At 48.8% G+C, this 24,114-nt stretch overlaps 1 protein-coding gene across 1 annotated transcript; it reads left to right on the top strand.

The window, feature by feature from the left end:
* The first annotated feature begins 61 nt into the window (after positions 1–61).
* Positions 62–23,797, top strand: TOX2 (TOX high mobility group box family member 2). Its single transcript, XM_027729045.2, has 6 exons — positions 62–307; positions 4,632–4,859; positions 14,345–14,425; positions 16,169–16,576; positions 17,744–17,874; positions 23,577–23,797. Exons 1-6 carry the CDS (start codon positions 77–79, stop codon positions 23,611–23,613), a joined length of 1,116 nt encoding a protein of 371 aa, XP_027584846.1. The 5' UTR covers positions 62–76; the 3' UTR covers positions 23,614–23,797.
* Positions 23,798–24,114: the final 317 nt, after the last annotated feature.

Raw genomic sequence — 24,114 nt, 5'->3', positions numbered from 1 at the left:
TGATTCGACGGCGTAATAAATCCACGGGTACCTTTTGTAATGACGAGGTGATCTTCTCCCCACTCAGATCCAGGAGATGGTCCACTCGGACGCCGCATCCTACGATTCCAACCGCCAAGTGCCCCTGCTCAACCGCCCCGGGATGCTGGCCGGCCCCATGAGCGCCCTCAGCCAGTCCCAGCTCATCTCTCAGATGGGGATGAGGAGTGGTGTCGCCCACGGCTCCCCCTCGCCCCCGGGAAGCAAGTCTGCTACACCATCTCCCTCCAGCTCTACTCAGGAAGAGGAGACGGAGTCACATTACAAGGTACGTGCCCTGTTTTATGGAGGGACGTTCTTCAGCGAGGGGTAAATCGTGCTAAATAGGCTTTTATTTTGAATATATGGAGTGGGAGACTTCCCCAAGGATGAAGTGACTTGTTCCCAGCCTAGGGTGAGATGGGAGCTGGGCTTCTGCCTCCACGTTTTACCAGGTCCATCCAGCTGCAGAGTTTCTTCTTCCGAGGATTTTGGGGAGCAAAGCAGGTTCAGGGCTGAGGGTCCTGCAAATGCTTGAGGCAAAATTAGATTTCTAGTGGTGGATAGAGGAGACTAAAACAGGGAAGAAAAATATCCCGTGGTAGGATTTAACTGAGCTCACCGGACGTGGCTTGCTAAGGTAAAAAACCCCAGAAATTAAAAGAGGAAGAGTCTTTTAGTTCACCCAGGTGGTGTTTTAAGTAGTCAGCAATGTCTCAGTGGTCTCTACAGCCAACACAACTGCTGCTGAGCATGGTGTGAACAAGCCCAAGGAATTCCTAGGGTTTGGGGCACATCTTGGTTGTTGCTCATCTCTCTCAAAATGCACCAGGAGAGCAAACAACACGTGCTGTGCTCCAGGAGTCTGCAGCTGTTGTTTATTGAGGGCAAACTCCAACAATTGCTATGTTGCTGCCTCAATACCTGGTGTGTGCCTTTGATTAAAGCCTGTCATGGAAAACCCTCTCCTGGAAGGTGCTGACCCAAGGCACTGGGGTTGTAACCTTGTCCCACCAAAACAGACTGTTGTGACAGGATTTGAATGTATAACCAGAGCAGCAAACAGTGCAGACACTGGAAAACTAGGAGAATGCTAGGACTGAGCAAAAACATTTCCCTGTCTGTGGAAATCCAGGAAAATGGATTCCCATCAATCCTGTAGTTCTTTATCCATTGGCAGGTTTCACTTTGGACTGGGGCATTTCAAAGTAGAGTGCAAACGTGGATGCAAAAGCAGCTTCAGTGGAATACAGCTGTAAAAAGAAGAGATACACATGGTTAAAAATAGATGGAGTTTTTCAAACTCTCTGATTCCATGTCTGGGGTGCACTACAGGCTGGGTTATGCTGCTGGACCCCACAGTCTGCCATCTCCCAAAGCCTGTGTCACACAGCTCCAGGCAGTGACCTGGGAGCTGAAATATTTCATATCAGCAGAAAATTAGTTTCAGCTTAGTGACACACCAGGTTCTCTCTCTGCCTCCATCAGCATCACCAAGCATTTCCTCCCAGCCAGCCAGGAGTCCCTGGAGCTTTGGGGTTGCACCTTCTGTTCTCTTGAGCCAGTGGTGCCCGTGGGAGTAGGAAGAATTTGGAGACGTCCAAATTTGCAGAGATCAGGATTTTTCCTAATCCTGAAGGCAAGCCCCCTCGTTTTTTCTGCCCTGTAAACTCCCCATCAAGACAGGTGGGACAGGAGTGATGTGTTTGATGGAGGAGGAGCCCCTAAATGTCAGGAAAGCAGCAGAGCTGTGTTATGGCCTGCAGGTTTCTGTTTGCTTTCTCTGTCTGCACAGCTGCTGCATTCACCCACCAGTCATTTTTCATGTGGCCATTAAGGGCTTTTCTGCAACAGGTCATCAAAGGAACATCTAACAAGCAGAAATTCATCTTGTGAGGAAGAAGGTCACACATTAAAGAAATGAGTCTGATGCCAGCAATTACTTCAGGTCCAGCAGGTCCTCTGAGCCAGGGACTTTATGATTTTAGGAGGTCTCCCAGCCCCACTGGTGCATTTACTTGCTTCACTGCTTTGGGGTACCCATGCACGGGAAGGAGAGGTTGTTACAGCTCAAATTCCAGCTGGATTTGTGGTTGCCCTCCATAGTTATTAAAATCACAGTGTCCATGGGGTTCCAGTTCTTCATGGGTTCAACATCTAAGAAGGTACCAAGGTTATGGGATCATATCTGTCACCAAGGAATTGCCCCACATCTGTCCACATCTGGTGTCAAACAGACCTGCTGCTGCCTCTCCAGGGCAAGTCCATACACTTCATCCTGCTGCCCAAGCCTCCAAGGGTCATCCCCAAGGGGATGCTCTGGGACCACAAGGCTCTGCCTCATTGGGGTTTGGTTTAGCCATGAATATGGCTTAGGTTGTTCAAGCATCTTTTAAGGTCCAGGGCCAGGCTGCTGTCTCATCCCAGCTGCATCACAGCTGGAAAACCCTATGAAAACCAGTCAAAGTCCTGATCTGCTCTGCTCCCTCCTGGGCACTGGCAGCTCCTGGCAGCCTCACAGCGTCTGTTTTCCATAAATCCCACGTGCTCTTTGGTGCTGCCTGAGCAGGACTGGCTATAAACCTGCCTGGGGTTGTGTTGGTCCTGTTCCAGCTCCTTGGCTTGGTCGGTGGCTGTGAGGGAGGAGGTTCCCCTGTAGCATTTCAGTGAATCAAACGGGATCACAGTTATTTAAAATACCATCTCACTTCCTAATGGGCTGAAGCCCTGTCATGCTTTTTTTTTTCATCCTAATAAGCTGGCCTTTCACCTCCAGGCCTCCCATTCAAGCCCAATTGGGCAATTTTAAATTAAATGCAATTTTTTTGAGCTCACTGCTCATTCACTAATGGTCACTGTCTGTTTGACAAATGTCACTGCGCTGATACTGAAATTAATGGCCAGTCAAGAGCTGCTGAGCAGGGAACAGGAGCACTGCTGCCCTTTCCTCCCCGTGCCTGCCCTGTGCCAGCTGAAGGGAAGCCTCTTAAATCCTGGCACTGCCCAGTACGTGGTTAAATCAACAAATCCATCAGGAGAAGAGGCTGTTTACTCCCAGCTCAGCGGGAGGAAGTGTGTTAACAACATCTTGATGTTTAGACCTGTGTCTTTTTAAGAGATACAACAACCTGTGCAGCTGGTGGAGCAGGGACTGACACAGTTGGGTACTGGCTGAGCACTCAGTGCTTGTGCTCAGGGTCTGCAGGTGGAGGGGCTGGTGCCCCATTTGCCCTCCTGGGTGCAGAGATCCAGCCTGCAGCAGGCAGTGGTTTTATTCTCTGCCGTGTTTAACCTCCAGTATTTAGTTTTTCCTTCACTGTAAAATAAGGATAATGGTGCTTTCCTGTAGCGTGAGCTTTCACTGACCACATGTAATGTCTTAAGAGCTTTGATGGATGTCCAAGTGCTTTCTAGGGGTGTTTTCCTTCTCACACCCTCACATGGAGACTTTTGCACTCCCTTATATTCATAGAATCGTGGAATATCCTGAGCTGGAAGAGACCCACAGGAATCATCCAGTGCAGCTCCTGGCCCTGCTCAGGGCACCCCAACAATCCCACTTTGTCCCTCAGAGCATTGTCCAAACCCTCCTGGAGCTCTGGCAGCCTTGGGGCTGTGCCCACTGCCCTGGGGAGCCTGTTCAGTGTCCAACCACCCTCTGGGGGAAGAACCTTTTCCTAGCACATTGCACAGGTATCCTGATTGAGGCCGATGTAGGATCTTCTTTCTGAGCTACCTTCACTGGCAGCATCCCTGTTTCCTGACCTGCTATTCCACTGCCCAGCCCAGTGGCAGCATCTTGTGCTGAGTAGCCACAAAGTCCAGCTCCTGTTGCCTTTGTCCTGCTCCCCTTGGTTCCAACACTCTCAGGGCACTGAGCGTGGGTACAGCCAGACCTGGTCATCCAACTGCACCCAGATGGGTTGTAAAGAGTGAACAGCACATGCAAAGCATTTAATTCATAAGATTAAAACAGTTCCATTCCTGGATATTTTTCCTGTTAGCAGAGTGAAGCAAATTTTGGATGGCCCCAGTGTGATGGTTAATGTGATGCTGGTGCTGCTTGGTCAGTGCTCACAGTCCTCCTGGGAATGGGGACACTGAGCCACTGGCACACACGTGGATAAGGGAAATCAGGAGCAGCTTGCAAAGGGGGCTTATTGGGGTGGAAACCAGAAACCATTTGGAAGCCAACTTCGGAAAAATTCATAACCTGGTAAAGGGATATGGCTGGGAAGCAAAGCATGTGGAGAGGTCCCAGAAAAGTATCAAGGAGTGAGTGAGCTTGTGGTGCCAGGGAGGAGGAGGGGGAAGGAGGGTGACCAAGGGTGAGTGCCTGGAAAGCCCTACTCTTGGAGCAGGTGCAAAGGGATGAACCCAGGCTGTGAGCTGGTCTGAGTGGAGTCACCAAGCCAGGCTCAGGCACCCACCAGCAGTTTGTGTAATGATCCAAGAGGCTCCTGGGGCCAAAGAGACCCCGAGGGCTGCTGCCCCCCTCTCTCCATGCTGGGATCCCTCCCCTGCCATTCCCCCTCTCATCTCCTTGGCTGTAGCAGGGACTTGTATCTGACCACTCCCAGCTGACTGCTATGGTTCATCTCATGGTTTTGCAGGCTACTGGAGAGAAAAGACCATCAACAGACCTGGGCAAGAAGCCCAAAAGCCAAAAGAAGAAGAAAAAGAAGGACCCCAATGAGCCCCAGAAGCCCGTGTCAGCCTACGCCCTGTTTTTCAGAGACACACAGGCAGCCATCAAAGGGCAAAACCCCAATGCCACCTTTGGAGACGTGTCCAAAATCGTGGCATCCATGTGGGACAGTTTGGGAGAAGAACAAAAACAGGTGAGTGACTGATTTATTTACTTTTATTTTTTTCTTTCAGTTGTTGAAATGTGTTTTTCCATGGCACAGAGCATCTCCCCAGGCACGGTCAGAGCATGGCCAGGCTGGAGTGTGTGGTCAGGAACAGAGGCTGTGTTCAGGAGCACTGCTGAAGTGCCAATTGTGAAAAATTGCTGTTGTTGCATTGGGAAGAGCAAATTTTTATGACAACTAATTATTCTTGATAAGTTCATACTCTGCAAAACCATCAATGGCCTTTCCCTGACCTGAAGTTTTACAGCCTTAGATGGGAGATGGGTTTGTGTTTGCTTATTTACTTACCAGGAGTGACAGTACACTGGCTAAACACTGTTAACTCCCTATATTGCTGCCTTCAAATCCAACGGTCAGGCTTTAAAACCTTGGGAAGGAGATGTCTGGAGTGGCCTCACAGAGGAAACCTTCCTGCCCCAAAGCTGTCAGCCACTCTCCGTTTGCTTCACACGGAGAATTCTGTGTCCTGCTTTCACTGTTTTGTTGCTGCTGAGTCTGTTACAAAAGCCTGTAATTGCTTGTTGCCTATTGAGAGAACCCCAGGGAACACTTCCTGTAGCAAGGATGGCTTTTTATCAAGCAGAGTGAGATCTGACACTGTGAGATGTGTCCTGGATCCAAACAGGCTTTGTCTGGGAGCCCTTCTCCTAGAGCCTGGCTGCCAGCTCCTGTTGGGTGTCCATGGCCAGCATTGGAAGCACCTATGTCTGGAGAAGGAGCAGCAGGGAGGAAAAAAGCCATTAAGCTGGAATTCATGCTAGGAAATAGCCTTGCTTTCCACCCCACACCATGTTGGGAATATGAGCAAGGCATCTTCTGGGATGGTAGCCTTTCTGCTGCTCCTTTTGGAGCCTCCATTCTGTGCAAAGTGGTGCTCTGATGTTCTCGTGATCCTCCCTTTTCTCCTCTTTGGCTGGATCCCTGGTGGGTCGTGCAGGCAGGAGTTCCTCACGCTGAAGAGGGGAGGAAGGTCCCTGCTTGTGCAGCAGGGTGACCCCAGCCCCAGGCAGCTGCTGGGCAGGGTCTGGGTTTGGGCTGTTGGGGCAGGGTGTGGAGGTTCAGGAGCGTGGACAAGTTTTCTGTCACCTCTTTCTCCTGCTTTCATCCCTCCCAAACTCTCGTTCTGCCTCTGCCTTGCTCTGCCTGGTTACCAATGTCTCCGTAGTTTGGGCACTGAGCTCGGCTGCAACTGTGGCTCAGAGAATGGAAGCACTGGTGCGACCCTGACTCAGCTCAGTGCAAATGCTCAGCTCTTAATTAACAGCAGGGATTAAACCAGCCCGTTTATCTTCCCTGCTAACTCTCCCTCCTTCTCTTTTATGAGCTTGCAGCAGCCTTGCCGTCTCTTTACACATGCTTTCTAAGTGGCTCCATTTCTCCCTCTGTAATTGATTTAATTAAGTCATTTGTTCCTTGTCTGAATGCTTAAATATTAACTTCCTGGCTTTGTCTCCAGCTGGATACTTCTCTCCCACAACAGTTACCTCCCTGCCCGGGACTCTGGCTGGAGGGACTCTATTTATCTTTGGCTCTGGGACTGTGTGGCTGATTTGTGCAGTGTGGCACGTTCACTCTTGAAGTGTCTGGCTGCAGGAGAGTTTATTTAGTCCCTGTTTGCTTTCCTCCACCAGCATCCCCAGACAAGTTGGTTTTTGTTTTTTTTTTTTTTAGATTCACAAGGCAATGCAATGGAAAGGGAAAAAGGAAGAGAAAATTTAAAAAGCGTTAACAAAATGTCTTTAATACATGAACAGAAATGCCTGGGCTGTGCTGTAGATCTTTCCTGCCCAGGGCTCCAGGACAGGGTGCACACATTCCCAAGGAAGGCAGGCAGCCCGTGCTGAGAGCTCTCCTGGCACATCTGGAGAGGGGACAGGGATGGAGCAAGACAGCCACATGCCACTGGCCAAAATCCTGCAGGGACCTGGGAGTCCAGATTCCCATATGGCTGTGCCAAATCATGGCTCAGCTCATTGCCAGGCAGGAGCATCATGCTCTGGGAAGGAGCAGGAATCAGGAAAAGGGAAGGGTTTCATCTGGGACTCTGCTCTTAGCTTTGTTGACAGCAGTGGCTTCATGTGCTCACTGCAGAGAGCAGTGCAGAGGACAGGCTGGGGAACAGCCAGCACAGGGATGGCACAGCAGGCAAGCAAGAGCCAAATCTGGGCGTTCTGCCTCAATTATGACCAAGGCTTTAGTTCAAGAACACTTCCCCTCTTCCTCACATGAGAAAAGAGGGTGGATTTGAGGCTGTAGGATCCATCTGGAGCTTGTCCCACACTTGGATCTCTCGCAGCCCCCAAGATGCTCATGGTGGGGCTGGGGCATCCCATCTCCAGAGGGGCAGCATGCAGACCCCAGCCCCACCAGGGATTATTACTAGTTGTTTCCATCTCTGTAATTTCTGCTTCAGATGACTTTTACAAACCTTGTTCTTCACTTTCCAATGGGACCAGTTTCCTCAATCCTGGATGTGTTTTAGTTCCTGCCTTGTGGGAGAGCAGCAGGCAGGGAGCAACAAGGGAGGGGCTTCAAGGGAAGCTGGTCCATAAACCCACCTGCAGCCAAGGTGTTTTGGGTTTGTGATTCCCCTGGCACGTGTCCTGCTGTCCCTGCACTGTGTCCATCAATCATCCCATCACAGGGGTTGCACAGAGGTGGAGTTGCCACCATGCCAGTGCCAAAGGGATGAGGAAAGCCCAGTGCTGATGGCTTGTAGCCACGCTAGCCAGTGCCCTGGACTGGGGTGGATTGCTCTGTGCCCCCTCCAGAACCTCAACCCCTCTCCAAGGATGCTACATGGAGCATTTCTGCCATCAGCAGTGAGATGCCACCCCTTTGCCAGGTAGCCCTGCCCAGCACACGGAGGGTTAATCCTCTGCCATTTGTGCTGCTAATGATTATATGCACTGTAATATCAAAGCTGTAGCTATTTATTTGCCATTGAGCAGGTGCTGCTGCTCCCACAAAGCAAATTTGCTTTCTCCTCCTGATGAAACAAGCAAAATAAAGGTTGCTCACGTCCCATTTCAGATATGTTTTTTTTTCCCTGTGCACCAGCTGAAAGACAAACACAGAGAGGGAACCAGAATGCATATTATGCAAGAAACCATATAATCTAGGAGCATCTTTGATTTGGCTGCTGCTGTCACAGACATGCATTTCACAGAGAGGCTTCCCCCCCCCCTTTCCTTTTGTTCTTACTGGTTTATCATTTGTGCCTTTGTCATTTTGTTCCTTCTTCTCAGCCTCTTCACAATGAATCTTCATTTTCCCTCTGACACACTTGTATCTAAATTTCCTTATTTCCTGCCTTTTTTTATTTATATCTGTTGCCTGGTGATTTGATCATGCTGTGGAATACAGGATTAGCAATCTCCGTGTCCTTGGGTACTGCTCAAGGACACCTGTTCTGCAAAGCTCCGTTTTCTTCCCCATTTTAACCCCTTCCAGCGTGTGGAACAGTAATAAATAACAATACCTTGAAATATCTCCAGCTCTGCGTTGGCAGGACATTGTAATCTTCATTCTTCAACAGCTGGCGTGGCCCTTTCTAAGAAGCTTACACGGGAATCTGAAGAATGTGACTCGGGGAAAAAAAAATATTAATACATCCTCTTTGAACTTTGCAAATAGTTTAGCAGCTGTTCCTGCAGAGATAGCTTAGACTCTGCTGGAGAGGGAAATGCTAATTCAGCCATTAGCATCAAATGGGGTACCTGTCCTAGGAATCTGCCTGCAGCTCCGGGTCCCAGCTCCAGGCTCCCAGAATCCCGTGCCTCCTGTGCTGGGAGTTTTTTTCATGAGCAGATCTCAACCCGGCAAGGTTTAAAAGGGCTGCCTGATTTGACAGAAATTAGAGGAATTTGAGGACTAGATTGGAGCAAACTCTGCTAATTCACTAGGAAGGATTTTTCCCTGGCACGGGTGGAATGCTGGCAGGCTGGTCCCAGTCCTTGCCACCCTCAGCCCCCTCATCTCCTTCCACAGGGCCACCAGCAGTGCCATCTCTGCTCAAGAGCTGGTGACACCAGCCCTGGTGGCTGTCCTCCCTCAGGGGGATTTCCTGTGGGTGATAAGCCTGGAAACTCTCTGGAGTGTATTGAGGAGTCACTGGTGGGATTCGCTCTTCTCTGCCGTGTTCTTATTCCCTTTCTGGGCATCTTCCCATTGTAGGAGAAAGGACTTTGGGTTGGAAACTGGTGATTTTGGAGCGTGGGATATGCTGCCAAGGTGGCATTTGCAGGTGTCTCTGGAACCTGCTTCTTTTGATCAGGAAATCCAGCCATAAAGTCAAAGCATTGGTCAGTGTTTCCCTTAAACCCTGGAAACCATGGGCAGAGAAATCAAGGAACTCCTGAGCAACCTGCTGAGTGAACCCCAGGCTAACCCAGGACTTCCCATCCAAAATGAGCAGAAGTTGGACAAAACCAACATTTCCAGTTGAGTTCATGAGTCTGGAGACTCGCTGGGGACACAAAGGTACTGGGGATGGCAATAGCCCTGCTTCACCAGGACCAGTTCAGTAAGGCCAGGTCACTCAGTAGCCAAATGCATATGGGATTTTCCCAAACAAATGCACAGCCTAGAGAACTACACAGCTCCAGGGGAAAAGTCACACTCCAGGGGTAAATTACCCAGCAGAAAAATTGCTCACTCAGCAGAAAATAATAGATCACCCATTTAATCAGATCCATCTGCTCACTGAACCTGATACCTCACCTGGTGACAGGGCACTGCAGGTATCTGTGGTGGGACAGAGGCATCTCAGGCCAACTGTAAAGGTGTTTTTATGGAAGAGCCATCACAGGGGAGAGATCCCATGGGAATGGCATGCAGCAGGTGCTGCACACTGGCCAATTCCAGCAGTGGAATCAGTGCTGGAGCCACCATGGGTTGCAGTTTCTTCCTGCAGCCCCAGAGCCCTGGCAGTGAGGGGCTGAAGGGTCCAAGCAGTCACTCTGGCCTGAAAGGAGGTTTCAGCATCTTCTGAGCATCAAGGAAAGCTGGAGAAGCATCAAAGCACCAATCCCAAACAAGGTTTCAAGAGAGGTGTGGTGGAGGGCGGGATAGTGATAGGGAGGATGTGAAGGGTCAGATCTTCTCGTAACAGCAGCTCCAAGAGTGTGACTGCTCTTCTTGGAGAGCGGGATCAGAAGTGTGGAAAGATGAGTGTTGTGTGCTTTTCATTGGAGGTTAGGGGTTGGATCTGCGAGCCTCCTCCTCTGTTTCCTTTGGAGTCTTCCATGGGCTGCCCTGGGAACACTCTTGGTGCCCTCACATGGAGTGATAGGTGACTTACACCCTGGTGGCACCATGAAGTCAAGGCAGAGGAAGGCAGGAACCTTTCAGGATGCTTTAATCATTGGTATTGCTGCTTGATTACAGGTCCATCCATTCATTGTCCAAAGGACTGCTTCACGGCACCATGTCTCTGCCAGGATAATGGGAAAGCTCTCCTGAAACCATGCACATAGTTCCCATAGCCAGGGCCTTTTCAGGGGGTGTGACTGACCCCAGTAGTGACTTTCGAGTCATCCTGTGAATAAGCCATAAGTTATGGTGATCCCAAGACATATATTGCAGGAAAGTGTATAATAGTGACAAGAAAAAACCTCCAGATTTACAAGCAGAATAAAACCCAAATTTATACATTTGGGAGAAAAAAAAAACCTCAGTCATGGAATCATAGAAAGGAGAGCAAGGAGGGACTTAAGAGGTCAACCAGACCATACTGCTGCCTGAAGTCAGGATCATTTCTACTTAAGCCATTCCTGATGGATGTGTGCCTAATCTGTTCTTAAACCCTCAGTGGTAGAGATTACACATCTCCCCAGGCAATCTCTTCCCGTGCTTAATTATCCTTACTTTCCAGTGCTTAGCCAACATTTCCCTTGTTACAATTTAAGCCTATTGCCCCTTTTCCTAGATGGACAGGATCACTTGGTGCCTCCTTTGCTGCGTTGTGTTTGGACACGTGGCTACTCTTGGCCCTCTCTCCCAGCTTTCCTCCCAGAGACCTTTCCTGCACTCTCCATCTCCTCTCTCCTGACAACCTGCCTCTCTTTTGGAGCAAACTCCACCTGGGATTGGAGCAGAGAGACCTTTCCGCTGGACATCAGTGCACCTCTTGATGCTTTGGGGGAGAGTTTGGAGTTCTTTCCATCCTTCCCCAGGCTTGGGAAGCAGCATTCCTGCTGGAACAGGCGGGCTGGGACGCAGGGGTTGCCGATAACAGCTCCGGCTGTCACTCAGTGCCTGCGTGACACGGAGCCGTTCGTGGGCGTCAGCAGGGTTTGGAATAATTGTCTTCTCTAATTAACTGGTTATCAAACAAGAACATTTCATTACGGTACAATTACTGGCTGCTTTGCTGAGACACAGGGGTGTCAGGATTACGATCCCAACATATGCTTCTTACAGCTCTGATTTTTTGTTTTCATAATCACTAACCGTTTTTGCTTCCTCCCCCACCCCCCCCTTTTCCCCAACCCACCCACTCACTTAATGACTAATGAATCCTCCTGCTAATGAATAAGGAAAATAAATCAGTGGGCATGGCAGGTTAGAAAGAAAAACATGCAAAATGTTTTGAGGATCCTTAAATCTGATAAATTACTTTGAAATTAAAATCCCTGGGAGAAAATGGGATTTAATTAGAAAGTAACATGGTTTTGTCAATGTTTAAATTAAAATTTTAAAGGTTATAAATGAGGCACAAGAGCTGCCTTTACACAGAGGATTCGTGGGAAGTTTTGTTCGGAGCTGCTCTTCCCACGTCAGCGTGGCAATTCCCCAGGGACGGGCAGCTGGGTGTCCTGGGTGGAGCACTGTGTGGGTGCAGAAAGCCCCCATGGCAGGGGCAGGACTGCAGAATTCTCATCAGGAGACCTTTAGGGGTGGTTCTTTACAGTGAGGGTGGGGAGGCCCTGGCACAGGTTGCCCAGAGAAGCTGTGGCTGCCCCATCCCTGGAAGTGTCCAAGGCCAGGTTGGACGGCGCTTGGAGCAACCTGGTCCAGTGGAAGGTGTCCCTGCACATGGCAGGAGAATGAAACTAGATGGTCTTTAAGGTCCCAAAACCATTCCATTCCAAACACAAACCATTCTGTGATTTTATGATTAAAAATCAGATAATCCACTGGGAACCTTCCAGAGCTGGAGGGAGCTCAAGGGATCATTGGGAGAAAGCACTGCCTGGGCTCTCCCTGTCACCCTTCTCAGCAACCCTGCCCTTCCCAGGGAAGGGAAGGGAAGGGAAAAGAAAAAAGAAGGGAAAAGAAAAAAAGAAAAGAAGCAAAATAAAATAAACTTTAAAATAGAATAAGACAAAGAAAGAAAAAGAAAGAAAAGAAAAGAAAAGACAAGAAGAAAGACAACAAGAAAGGAAAGGAAAGGAAAGGAAAGGAAAGGAAAGGAAAGGAAAGGAAAGGAAAGGAAAGGAAAGGAAAGGTCGTTGTATTTTGATATTACAGAGTTAAAAAAAAATTAAATATGCTTTCAATACATCAGCACCCAGCTGAGGCCGCTGTTCATATTTCATTTCTGTACTGGGTACCAAATTTAGGAGCTGGGTACCACATTTAAGAACATCTAACAGCAGAGCTGGTGGATACAGTACATGCTGTGGTGGTGGCACTGGTGCTGCTGCTACAGGCACAAACCTGATCTAGTGGAAGGTGTTCTGTCCGTGGCAGGGGGGTGGAACTGGATGAGCTTTAAGGTCCCTTCCAACTCAAGTCATTCTGAGATTCTATAATAAAAGATGTGAAGATTGTAGAGGAAGGTAATAGCTCTTATTAAGGGAACTGATACAGTTTGAAGAAATAGTTGCTTTTCACAGGCAAACTCTTCTTCAGGCTGACATTTTGAAATGTAGTTTTGTTCTGAATGGAGCAAATATAATATTTCCTGAATACCATAAAGCCAGAGACAAACTTAGGGAAACGCTTCCATTTCAGAAAATTACCGTCTGAGACCTCCAGTGTGTCGAGTCAAAAAGTTTCATTACAGGAGTTGCTGTGATTTAGCAATGAAAATAAAGCTTTCCAATCCTTTTTTGATAGAATTTATCTGTACTGATTTTAAATTCAGGTAACTGCATAGTTTGACTGCTGGAGGTTATTTTCCCTTCCGAGGTCAATGTTGGGAGGGAGTCGGGGGTGCTGCCAAGGAGCTAAATCATAGAACCTTAGAACTGTTTTGGTTGGAAAAGACCCTTAGGATCATCCAGACCCTTCCCCCAGCACTGCCAAGGCCACCACTAAACCATGTCCCCAGGTGTCACATCCATGTGGTTTTTAAACACTTCCAAGGGTGGCGACTCCACCACTGCCCTGGGCAGCCTGTGCCAGGGCTGGACAATGCTTTCCATGAAGAAATTTTCCCTAATATCCAGTGTAAATCATCCTGGACAGAGATGTGCCTGTGAAGCTTCAGCACCTCAATTGTTGAAAGCTCTCATTGGTTTTAAAGCCAAATTAAATGTATGCAAATCTATTGTAATAGGAATCAACATTCAGTGCACTGTTTGAGGAGGGGTTTGAGTTTCCAGTGGGGAAGAGGGCTGGTGGGTACTTTTCTTGGGAGTTTCTGCCTTTATCCTGAAATTTTTATTCCATTTTAAAATATTCCTCCCACTCAGTTTAATCTGTGTAACCCCATGATTACGCAGGATCCCCTCATTATTTTATTGGAGGTCCTCCATCTCCATGTGTGGAGAGAAAGGGGACCAGCACACCATCATGAGGTATCTCTCATTACGGGGAGAGATGGAAGAGTAACCAATAATTCACTCTTTAAAAGCTTTATTATGTTTTTTTCTTAGGGAAGTAAACTCTCCTGGTACTTGCTGTTTCCCATGAGCCCCAGCTCAACAAGTCTTAAGATTAGCCAAAAATCTCAGCTTTTATATGGTGAGAAAGCAGCTCCCTGTTGTCCAGACTGCAGAGAAGAGCTGGAGCTTTGAGCTCTAAATAATGGGAGAGCCAAGAAAACAAATGGATAGTTTAGGATTTCTGGATGTCTCACCTGTTTTTAAGCTAGTCATCATCATAGGGTCGTAGAATGGTTTGAGTTGAGTTGGCCTTAAAGATAGTCTTGTCATCTGAGGATTTGGGCTTCTGTCTTGCTTTTCCAAGAGCCTGGATCATTCTTTGCCCTGGTTCCTCTTGGGAAGTGGTTTCATTGAGTTCACCTTGTAAAATCAGGCTGTGTCTCTTACAGCAGACATGTATAAATTCCTGTCTAGGCACATAGACTACTCTGACCTGTCATGTCTCCCAAAATCCCAGCGTGGTTTATGTTCTTGGTTTGGGGTAAATTCCTCTCCAACAGAGTTTTTCGTACACGTGGCCCCAGTGGAGGGGATCTCACTGAGCAAGCAGGGTGCAGCCAAGCCCAGCATCACCCTGTTTTACTTTTCTAATTATTATCCATTCCCTGGTCCTTTCAGGCATACAAGAGGAAAACAGAAGCTGCGAAGAAGGAGTACCTGAAAGCTCTGGCTGCATACCGGGCCAGCCTCGTCTCCAAGGTACCTTGCTGCTGTGGGACAGGGCAGTGCTGTGAGTTGCAACTCATGGGAACCTCCTGGAAGGAGCAAGTTTATAGGAAATACCATGTAATTGTGATATCAGAACCGATATCAGCATTGGCACCTTCCCCAGGCTTTAGCACCCTGTAACGAAACCCCACTTTTGGGTTGGTTTCATCAGCAGGGGAGGGGTGTCCCTGCATGGGGTGTTGTCCCTATTACCTGTCCCCACCACCAGCAGCCGTTCCTCACCCAGCTCTTGGGGTGTGAGTGCAGCAAACAGGGGCAGGAGGACGAGGCTCAGTGTGGGTGACACTGGGAGCCCAGGGGAGGATGACACCCCAGTACTGGGCTCACCAGCCAGCACTGGTACCAGCATCCTGCTGCACCCTGCTCCAGGCACTTGGGCTGTCCTGGCTGCTCAGGACCCCAGGTCCTGCACACACAGCCTAGAGCAGATTTTTGGGGAGTAGGACCCGTACCTGTGTGTTGATGACCATGTGAGCGCGTACGTGCTTAACCCTCCACTGTCAGGCCAAACCCAGAGAGCCCATTTCAGTGCCTAAGGGTGAACTTGGAGAGCATTTCAGGCTCATACAAGAATGATGGGCCAAATGCTTGCCCATCCCAGGGGACCTCACAGCTTGCCCTCCTCCATGCCTCCAGGGAGGGGCCATGGGCATTTGCTGCCTGTGGATTTGGGGTGGCTCCTGTGGAGTTGGTAGCTTTGCTGGCTCAGGGGTAATGCTGCCCTTGGGTTGTGAGTAAATGTATCAGGTTGGTTTCTCTTCAAAGTTTCTCCTTTGTACTACACCACATCCTCAGCACTTAATCATCACATCCAGCTGCCATGGGAAATAATGTGATGTCCCAAATCAACCATCATCTGCAGGATCCGTGTGATGGTGGTGAGCTGGAAAGCCTCAAAGTCCCTGTGCAGACTGTTGGCTGTCAATTCGCAGACAGAAGAGCAGCCAGGACAGAAAAAGGGAATGGGAAAGACTTTTGGGAGTTTAAAAGCTCTTCTTGGACCTTCTGGAAACCTGTGGGGGTCCTGCCTTGACCATGCCTCGCAGCAGTGTGGGGCAGGAGGCACGGAAGGCGTGTGCTCTGTGGCTTCATTTTTTTCCAATTTCTCCATTGACCAGTTCTCTGCAGAAGAGCAACTTTGTTTTTGAGTACAGCAGCACAGCGTGACCCTGGCTGATGGGTGAGAAAGGATCTGGAGTATCATTACAGAGCCCATCACAGGACAAAAGCCTCATTGTCCAACCCAGAAAATTTCCCCTTGTTCTTCTCTTTTTCCTGCCGAAATGAGGGCACCATTGTCCAGTGCATTATAGACACGCCAGGGCTGCAAGAGGGCACAGGATCAGGAAAGCAGAGGTTTTACAGACCTATTTGTTCTCCATTGGAAGCAGAATGTGGTCACCCACCTCTGTGGACTGAAGCAGTGAGCTGCTGGTGGGCCCTTTGCCTATTCACTGGTTAATTCCCTCAGGTGCTCCAGGCTCTGCCAAAGGGGTGGTTGAGTTACTGGACTTGAGTTTTCCAGATATGGATGCTGCACCCAGCCTGTGGACACCCAACTGCTGGAGGGGTGGGAGTTCATGTGCTGGCTGATGGGAGAGGAGCAGGAGCCGTGGGGTCTGGGCAGCTCAGTTGGACAGACGGACATCTCGGGACATGTAACCATGTTTCCACTTTTCCTTCCTCATCACCTCCCGTTCTGTTTTCCCGCAGAGCTCTGCCGACCAGGGGGAGACGAAAAGCGCCCAGAGCAACCCACCTTCCAAAATGATCCCCCCCAAGCAGCCCATGTACCCGATGCCTCCACAGGCTTCCTCGCCCTACCCCGGCCTGGGCTCCTTCCTGTCCCCGTCGGACCTGCAGAACTACCGCGGCCACCCCCACGCCGGGCTGTCCCGGACCCTCAGCTCCAAGCCCATGCTGCCCAGCATCAGTGCCTCCCCCCCGCCCTCCTTCCAGATCAGCCCCCCGCTCCACCAGCAGCTGTCCTTGCACCACCCGCAGAGCTCCCTCCTCAGCCAGCCCCTCAGCATGCAGCAGGTCCCCCAGCAGCCCCTCCTGTCCCCCCCCATGGCACTACAGGTACAGCCCCCCATGAACGCCTCGCCTCCCGGGCAGCAGGTGGGTCCGGTGGGTTCTGGGGGGGTTAGGGGGTCTCGGTGTTGATGTTGTCCCCAAGGGAGTCATGGAGCGTGTCCAGGGAAGGGAACGGAGCTGGGGAAAGGGGCTGAGGGAGCTGGGGGGGCTCAACCTGGAGAAAAGGAGGCTCAGGGGAGACCTTCTGGCTCTGCGACTCCCTGACAGGAGGGGGGAGCCAGGGGGTTGGGTCAGGCTCTGCTCCCAAGTAACCAGCAGTAGGACAAGTGGAAACAGCCTCAAGTTGCACCAGGGGAGGTTTAGGCTGGATATTAGGGAAGATTTCTTCATTGAAAGGGTGATCCCTGGAACAGCTGCCCAGAGAAGTGGTGGAATCGCCGTCCCTAGAAGTGCTCAGGAAATGTGTAAATGTGGCACTTGGGGGCACAGTTTAATGGTGGCCTTGGCAGTGCTGGGTTAATGGATGGACTCAGTGATCTTGGAGGTCTTTTCCAACCTCAGTAATTCCATGATTCTGTGACTCCTCCAGCGCAGGGGTTGAGCTTTAGCTCTGCACAACCAAAAGTGGCTTCTGGTGATAGCTTGTGCCCAGAAAAGAGCGTAAAAGGGGATCCTCACAGTCACTTTAATTGGGGTAGTTGTTGTCACTGAGGGCAGCATTTTGTGAAACTTCATTCCACATAAATTTGTGAATAAAAATTTTAAGTTAAAAAAAAGAAAACCCACATTGCCCTAATTGGGCTATTTTGGAGAAAATCATGTTCTTGGTCAGGTGCCTACCATGACTCTGGTTTATATACATTGCCTAATTTTAACTAATTAAAGCCACCCCCAAAAAATGGGGAAAGCTGATCAACTTTCAGGTGAAGCAGCCCCACAGTGTCCTTGTTGAAGTGCCAGCAGTGGCAGCCATTCCCACCTTCCACAGCCATTCCCTCCCACCCAGAAGGGAGGTCCTGACAAACACGAGCAGGGAAGAGGGATGTAAAACGTGTTGCTGCATTGACAATTGTTTGCAAGAACTCACAGGTCCCACCGTGGTGGTTTGGGGTCACGGGCCTGAACTGCTCCCTCTGTCCCTGGGGCTCCCCCTGCACATTTTAGGGACAATGCATGTAGATGTGTTTATGCACTGCTATTAGATCTGCTCTGGATGCTCCTGTAACCCTCCCTTTCCTCTCCACTCTGCAGGACTTCTCCCATATTTCGTCTGAGTTTCAGAACAGTGTTGGACCCCGTTCGCCCGGCGCATCAAACCCTCCAGGAAGCACTGAGTGGGACAACGACTACCCCAGCAGAGAGTGTGGGGTCAACCACTGCAGGCCAGTAGACAAAACAGCCCATTGCTAATGCAGTTCCTGTGATCTGAGCTGTGACAGTGGACAAGAGCTGGGAATCTGCCCTAAAATGTACAGCAAGAGGGTAGGCTGGTTATGGTCAGGGAAGTTCAAGGCTTCCTTGCCTCTGCAGGCTCACCTGGAAGCAGGCAGCTTAAAAATCATGGATAAATTCTTCACTGGACATGAAGAGATTTCTCTTTTTTTAGATTTCCATCCAATTAGTAACAGAGGGGTTGGACACATTTCCTTCTGGAGCAGACCAGGGAAGCTCAGTCTCCCAAACAGGGTCCCTGGAGGTTTGAAGGTGGCCCTGTCCATAAGGCCAGGGAGACCTCATTGAAGCCTTCCAGTATTTTAAGGGAGCTTATAAAAAAGAGGGAGAACTACTTTTTACATGGTTAGAAAGTGATAGGATATGGGGGAACAGTTTTAAACTAAAAAAGGAGAGATTTAGATTGGATATAGGGAAGAAATCCTTCCCTGTGAGGGTGGGGAGGCCCTGGCACAGGTTGCCCAGAGAAGCTGTGGCTGCCCCATCCCTGGAAATGTCCAAGACCAGGTTGGACAGAGCTTGGAGCAACCTGGTCCAGTGGAACATGTCCCTGCCCATGGCAGGGGGTGGAATGAGATGAGATTTAAAGGTCCCTTCCAGCCCCAACCATTCTGTGGTTCCATGTTAAGCAACATCTGTCTGTTCCTAAAGCGATTGCTCTTATCCCTGAGGCCACAACTTCCCATAATTGTCTCTACCAGCAGGTCCACAGACATCTGCACAGATCCTCTCCCTTATGCCCTACAAGCTCTGGCATGAATGTGCCAACATGAAGGTCCCTTCAGAGCTGCATGAATTCCTCAGTAAATAAAAACCTCGGGATGGTGTTAAGGCTGGGGAACGGGGAGGGTGTGGAGGCCATTTCCAACCACTGCCTAATCCACTGCTCTTGGCTCAGCTTTAATAGTTTGGAGATTCTATTGTGCTCTGTGAAACAGGCCTGAGGTTTGCAGGGGGAGCAGGTTGGGAAGGAGGCTGGGTACCTTTGGAGCATTGTTTGATTCGCTAGAAGTACTGGAACACGGTGCTTTCAGAGGAGATAATAGCCAGCTCCCAGGCTTTTCAGAGCACAGCTCCTGTCTGTGCCAGCAGAGCACTTACAATTGCTGGGCTGTACAGACTGTACAGACATTTATTTCTTTCAGGGAGATAAATAACTGGCTGATCCATTAGAATATCTCTGCTGTCTGCCTGCCCGAGGGGGCTCAGCGTCATGGGCTCTGACAGTGACCTTTGCATGGTCCCTCCCGAAGCCTCTGCAGACAACCTGAAAGAAGGAACATGTTCAGGACTTGATTATAAAAGTCACTTTAAATGTTGTTGGCAAAATGCTAAAGGTGCTTGGTGGGTTGTGGAGCTCAGTTTCCAGAGGTGCTGAGCAACTCCCACAGAAATGAACCCCCCTAGAAATAAATGTCATTTCTTAGGGGATCAGCTGGGAAAACACTTGATTCCCTCTGCAAATCCCACTGCCTGGGCCCCGTGCAGAAAGCCCAGGGTGCTCTAGAAATGGGTGTAATGTTCCCATAACAGTCAGGACTGAGTTTTATGTTGCTAAAACAAGCTCTGTGACATCTGGCTGGAGTGCTGCATTGTAAGCAGAGGGCCCATGCAATTCATGATCAAAGCTCATGCATTTCATGCCTTTGTCACAGCAGAAATATCAAATTTCATGGGTTTATCGCAGCTTCCTGGAAAAGAAAAATCATTCTAAACCCAAACAGATTATGCAGAGACTTCCAGATAATTATTAGAGTAGATTATACCAAGGAACTCAGATGGATATAGATCAGTACTGCAGAGAGTGCTTAGTGCACTGAAAAATATCATACTGGCTGTTAAGGATGCCCCATCCCTGGAAGTGTCCAAGGCCAGGTTGGACAGGGCTTGGAGCAACCTGGTCTGGTGGAAGGTGTCCCTGCCCTTGGCAGGGGGGTGAAACAAGATGAGCTTTGAGGTCCCTTCCAACCCAAACCGTTCTATGGTTCAAAGACTTTCCTTCTGTGCTGCTTTCTCTGATGTAATTCGTACCAGTTTCCACCCAGTGTTCAAAGCTGCCCTTGGGCTCCTCAGTGGCACCTTGCCATGAGCTGGGTGGGTCCAGCCATCAGCAGGACCTGGGCACAGCAGTGATGAAGGGAAGGCAGGCCTCGCTGGGTTTGGTCTGTCAGTGCTGGTTTGGGTATAACCGGGAAGCCTCTGGATCACGTAATTGCCCATTTCAACCTCGAAAGTGCCTTGAGCCTAATTGCAATTAAAGCAGCACTCTGAGGAGCAAAATCAACTGCTGGCTGGAAAGAAAGGGGATTATTCACTGATGGGATGTGAGTGAGCTGTAGAGTCCCAGATTCCTGAGAGAGAGGATGGTTCCACCCTCCCCAGCACAGAGACAGCCCTGTCCTGCTCTCTGGGTTATGATTTTTATTTCATGTCTAACCTTGATATTTCTTTAGCTTCCAACATGTGTTGGCACTGGGTTAGCTGGGGTAAAAACCTCCCAGTCCTCATTTTCTTTTGTGTTTGTCACCCAGACAACTTCTGGAAAACTGACAAGGTTGTCTTTCTCTCCGTCCTTCTCCATTAATAAGGGAACTGCTGTAGGGATTTTTGTTTCCCAGCCTATCTGTGCTATTTAAAATGCCATTAAATGACACTTCTTCCCACATGCCCCTCAGATTCTGGGATCCTGTGAGCAGACACTCCTTAATTCATAACTCAGCCATGTTAGGGGGAGAGAGAGAGAGAGAGAGAGAGAGAGTTTTAAATGTTTCTTAGCTCCTGCTTTCCCCATTCTTAATGACTTTTTCCTTACTGACTTCCATCCAATTTTCCTGGCTCTTTCTGGGCTGAAGCCCAAGCTGTCCTAGATTGTGAGCAAAGACACGGGTAGCATTTCTCAGCTCCTGCTTGGTGTGTGACTGTCACTTCCCACAAGTAACTGCAGCATACAATTTTATTGCTTTTTTGCCATCATATCACAAACTCCTTTCATAGTCCCCTGTCTCCCTCACCCGACAGCCTGATTCTGGCACTTGCTCTTTCCCAGGCACTGAATCCCTCTGTTTTGCAGTGACTTTCTCTGGGGGAACTGGCTCACCTCTGTCGGAAGTGCAGCTTGGTTTACAATCGTGTGCAGATCTTTCTTAATTCCTTAATTAAATCTTATTTCCTTGAAGCACCTCGCTTATTTTTTCTGCCTTGTTTTCTGATTACAACTCTTTTCACACCATCGGTGGCTGGGTCCTTTCCATCCTAGGACATTCTGTGATTCTATGATTTACCTTTTTCTCCTCACATTTAGGTATTTTTGGAAAAACACTGAACTGGATTCATCTCTTCTTGTCCTTCCTCTCATTTGCAAGGCACGGATTAGGTTCTTTTTGTGTATCATCCTTCGACTTTTCTCCCCTCTTCCCACTCTACTTTGGACTAAAAGACAGGACACTCTCCATTATGCCTTGTCCAGACACAGGAAAAAACATGTACAGCCACTCCATCCAGACATTTATAACCTCCCTAATTCCTGCTAATGACAAAGTGATCCTCTCCAAATGGGGGAATTTTCCAAACCAGAAGCTAAATGAGCAAACACTATAAAAAGGCAAGGATAACCCATCACAACTGCACTTAGTTTGGATTCAATTATTTATGTTAATACTTTGTAATGAACTGGGAAATGTACTGTAGCATGTTTTGTAAAATTAATGAAGTTTTAGTACTGGAATACCTTGCTGCTGCTCGATGGCATTAAATCTTGGCTGAGTGCAGTAGGGAAGACTCTGCATTTTAAATGCAGATTATAAAATGTGGAGATTAGCAAAGGGCGGGCTCCTCACTGTCACGAGGCAGCTCTGTCAACAACAGCACTGCCTTGCTGACTGCCCCTTCCCTGTTATTCCACTCACCAGCACACCCACACCAGAATCTCCCAAGGCTTTGCAATGTTCTTCATCACTTTTTAAGGCCAAGATGTCCTTATGGAGCCAGTGATGTTTCCCTCATGAATGTGTAGGCAATAAACCCCAGTAAAATGCCTGGATTTCAGAGCCAAACCCACACAGGACATCAGCCAGGGGAGAGGGGTTTCAGTCACTCCTCTCCCTGCTATTCCATGAAAAAAAAGAGCATCTGGTCTCCCTTGTAGGACACTGCTGATGGCAAGTTAGAGTGGCCAGGGGGTTGAAATGCCAGTGGTGCCTCTCTGCACACCCTGCTGTCCCCATGCGGGCTGTCTCAGTGCTGTGAGCTGATTTCCCCCCTCCAGAACGCACCTGGATCTCTTGACATCAAAATCATGGTTTCAATAACGTGATAATTCATGATCTGTTGTGCCAGGGATGTGCAGAGCACACAGCCTGGCTGCTGTCCCAGCAGCCCTCCTCCGCAGCCTCCTTGGATTCCTTGTTCCTCCTACGGTCTTCTTCAGACCAGCTAATCCTGCTCTCTCCGAGATTTATTCCCCTCGCTTCTCGATTATTAATTTTTCGCATTTCACATATTTGGGGGAGAAAAGCATCGAGCAGATGGGTGTCTGCTGCTCCCATGCTCTTAAGCCATGAAACAGATGTAAATCCTCCTCACAAGCATCTTCAGGCATAAGCCCCTCAGTCACATTTTTGGGACCCTCTACTCCTTACATAGAGTCAGAATGATATATTTTATCCAAATTCAGGTGTACACTTCCCAAAGCTCCATGGCTCAGCCTAAGGACAGCGTGTGATGAAGCAGGGGATGGTGGCCCAGGGGCTGATCCCTGGCACAGCATTCCAGTATCCTACTGGTGTGACCTGCGGGGACATCCTGCCCTGCAGCCCCAGCAAGAGGAAAAGTTGAGCCACAGGAAGGAATTTATTGTCGTAGCCCTCATTGTTGAAATTCAGGAATAAATAAAATTGCACCAGGCTCTTACTCTTACTCTTAGTGGGGACCTTTTTGCTCTCTACAACTACCTGAGAGGAGGGTGTAGTCAAGGGGATGTTGTTCTCTTCTCCCAAGTGATGGTACAAGAGGAGACAGCCTCAAGTTGCACCAGGGGAGGTTTAAATTGGATATGAGGGAAAATTTCTTCACTGAAAGGAGGGTCAAGCATTGGAAGGGGCTGCCCAGGGCAGTGGTGGAGTCCCCATCCCTGGAGGAATTTAAAAGACGTGTAGATGTGGCACTTGGGGACATGGTGCAGTGGTGGCCTTGGCAGTGCTGGGGGATGGTTGGACTCGATGATCTCACAGGGCTTTCCCAACCTCAGTAATTCTGTGACTTTTACGTGCCTCTGCCTTGCCCCCCTCTGTGCAAACCACGTGTACAATTTCAGCCTTGCCATATGGACCATAGAGAAATGAAGCCTAGACTGACTTTATTTCAATTAGAGTAAGGCAGTAACTTAAATATCAATTTGAAAGTAAGAAGGAAAGCATTTTTGATAATGCATTTTTGTCCTTCTGATTTTGATTCAAATTGCTGGGGAAAGTGTTTCACTCAGATAACAGAGGTACTTCAGTTACCCACGCAGAAATGTACGGACGTGTTCTCACTGCAGAGCAGCAACAATAACAAATAAACACCAATTATAAAACCCCCCTCCTGGTGTATTCCAGGATCCTGCCTCACCCTGCGCCTCTCGTTTCTCTTACAGCATGCTGCCAAGGGACAAGGCACTCTACCTCACCTAAGGCTCACCACCCCTTTTGGAGGAGGCTCAGAGGAAGGACACTTGAGAGGGTCTATCCCACGGACCACCCCGGGCAGGCACGAGCAAGTCGTACGGGCGGGAGAGCTGCCACTTGCACCTCGTCGCTGGCTTCGTTCCCAGGCTCTGAGAGCAGTTTTGGTTTTTTGGTTTTGTTTTTTTTTTTTTCTTTCCTTAGTTTTTTTTTTTTTGAACGCTAAAAAAAAAAAAAGTTCTACTAGTTTTGTTTTTTTTGTTTTTTTTTATTTCCTCCGCGGAAGCCCCAAAAATAAAATAAAAATAAAAAAAAACCACCACACCTCGTGAATCGTAAGAACCAAAAAAAAAAAAAAAAAAAAGGAAAAAGAAAGAAATAAAAGCTAAAAATAATAAAAAAAATTAAAATAAACGCAAAACCAACAAAAAAAATAATAAAAATTAACTGAGGACACCGTTTTTCTGCTTGCCATCAGCTTAGCTACAGACTATTTTCCTAGTGAACTGC

Source organism: Pipra filicauda, unplaced genomic scaffold, assembly GCF_003945595.2.
Source record: "Pipra filicauda isolate LSUMZ 115617 unplaced genomic scaffold, ASM394559v2 scaffold250_size1122263_pilon, whole genome shotgun sequence".
NCBI classification, from domain to species: Eukaryota; Metazoa; Chordata; class Aves; order Passeriformes; family Pipridae; genus Pipra; species Pipra filicauda.
This window is presented reverse-complemented; position numbering and strand designations above follow the sequence as displayed.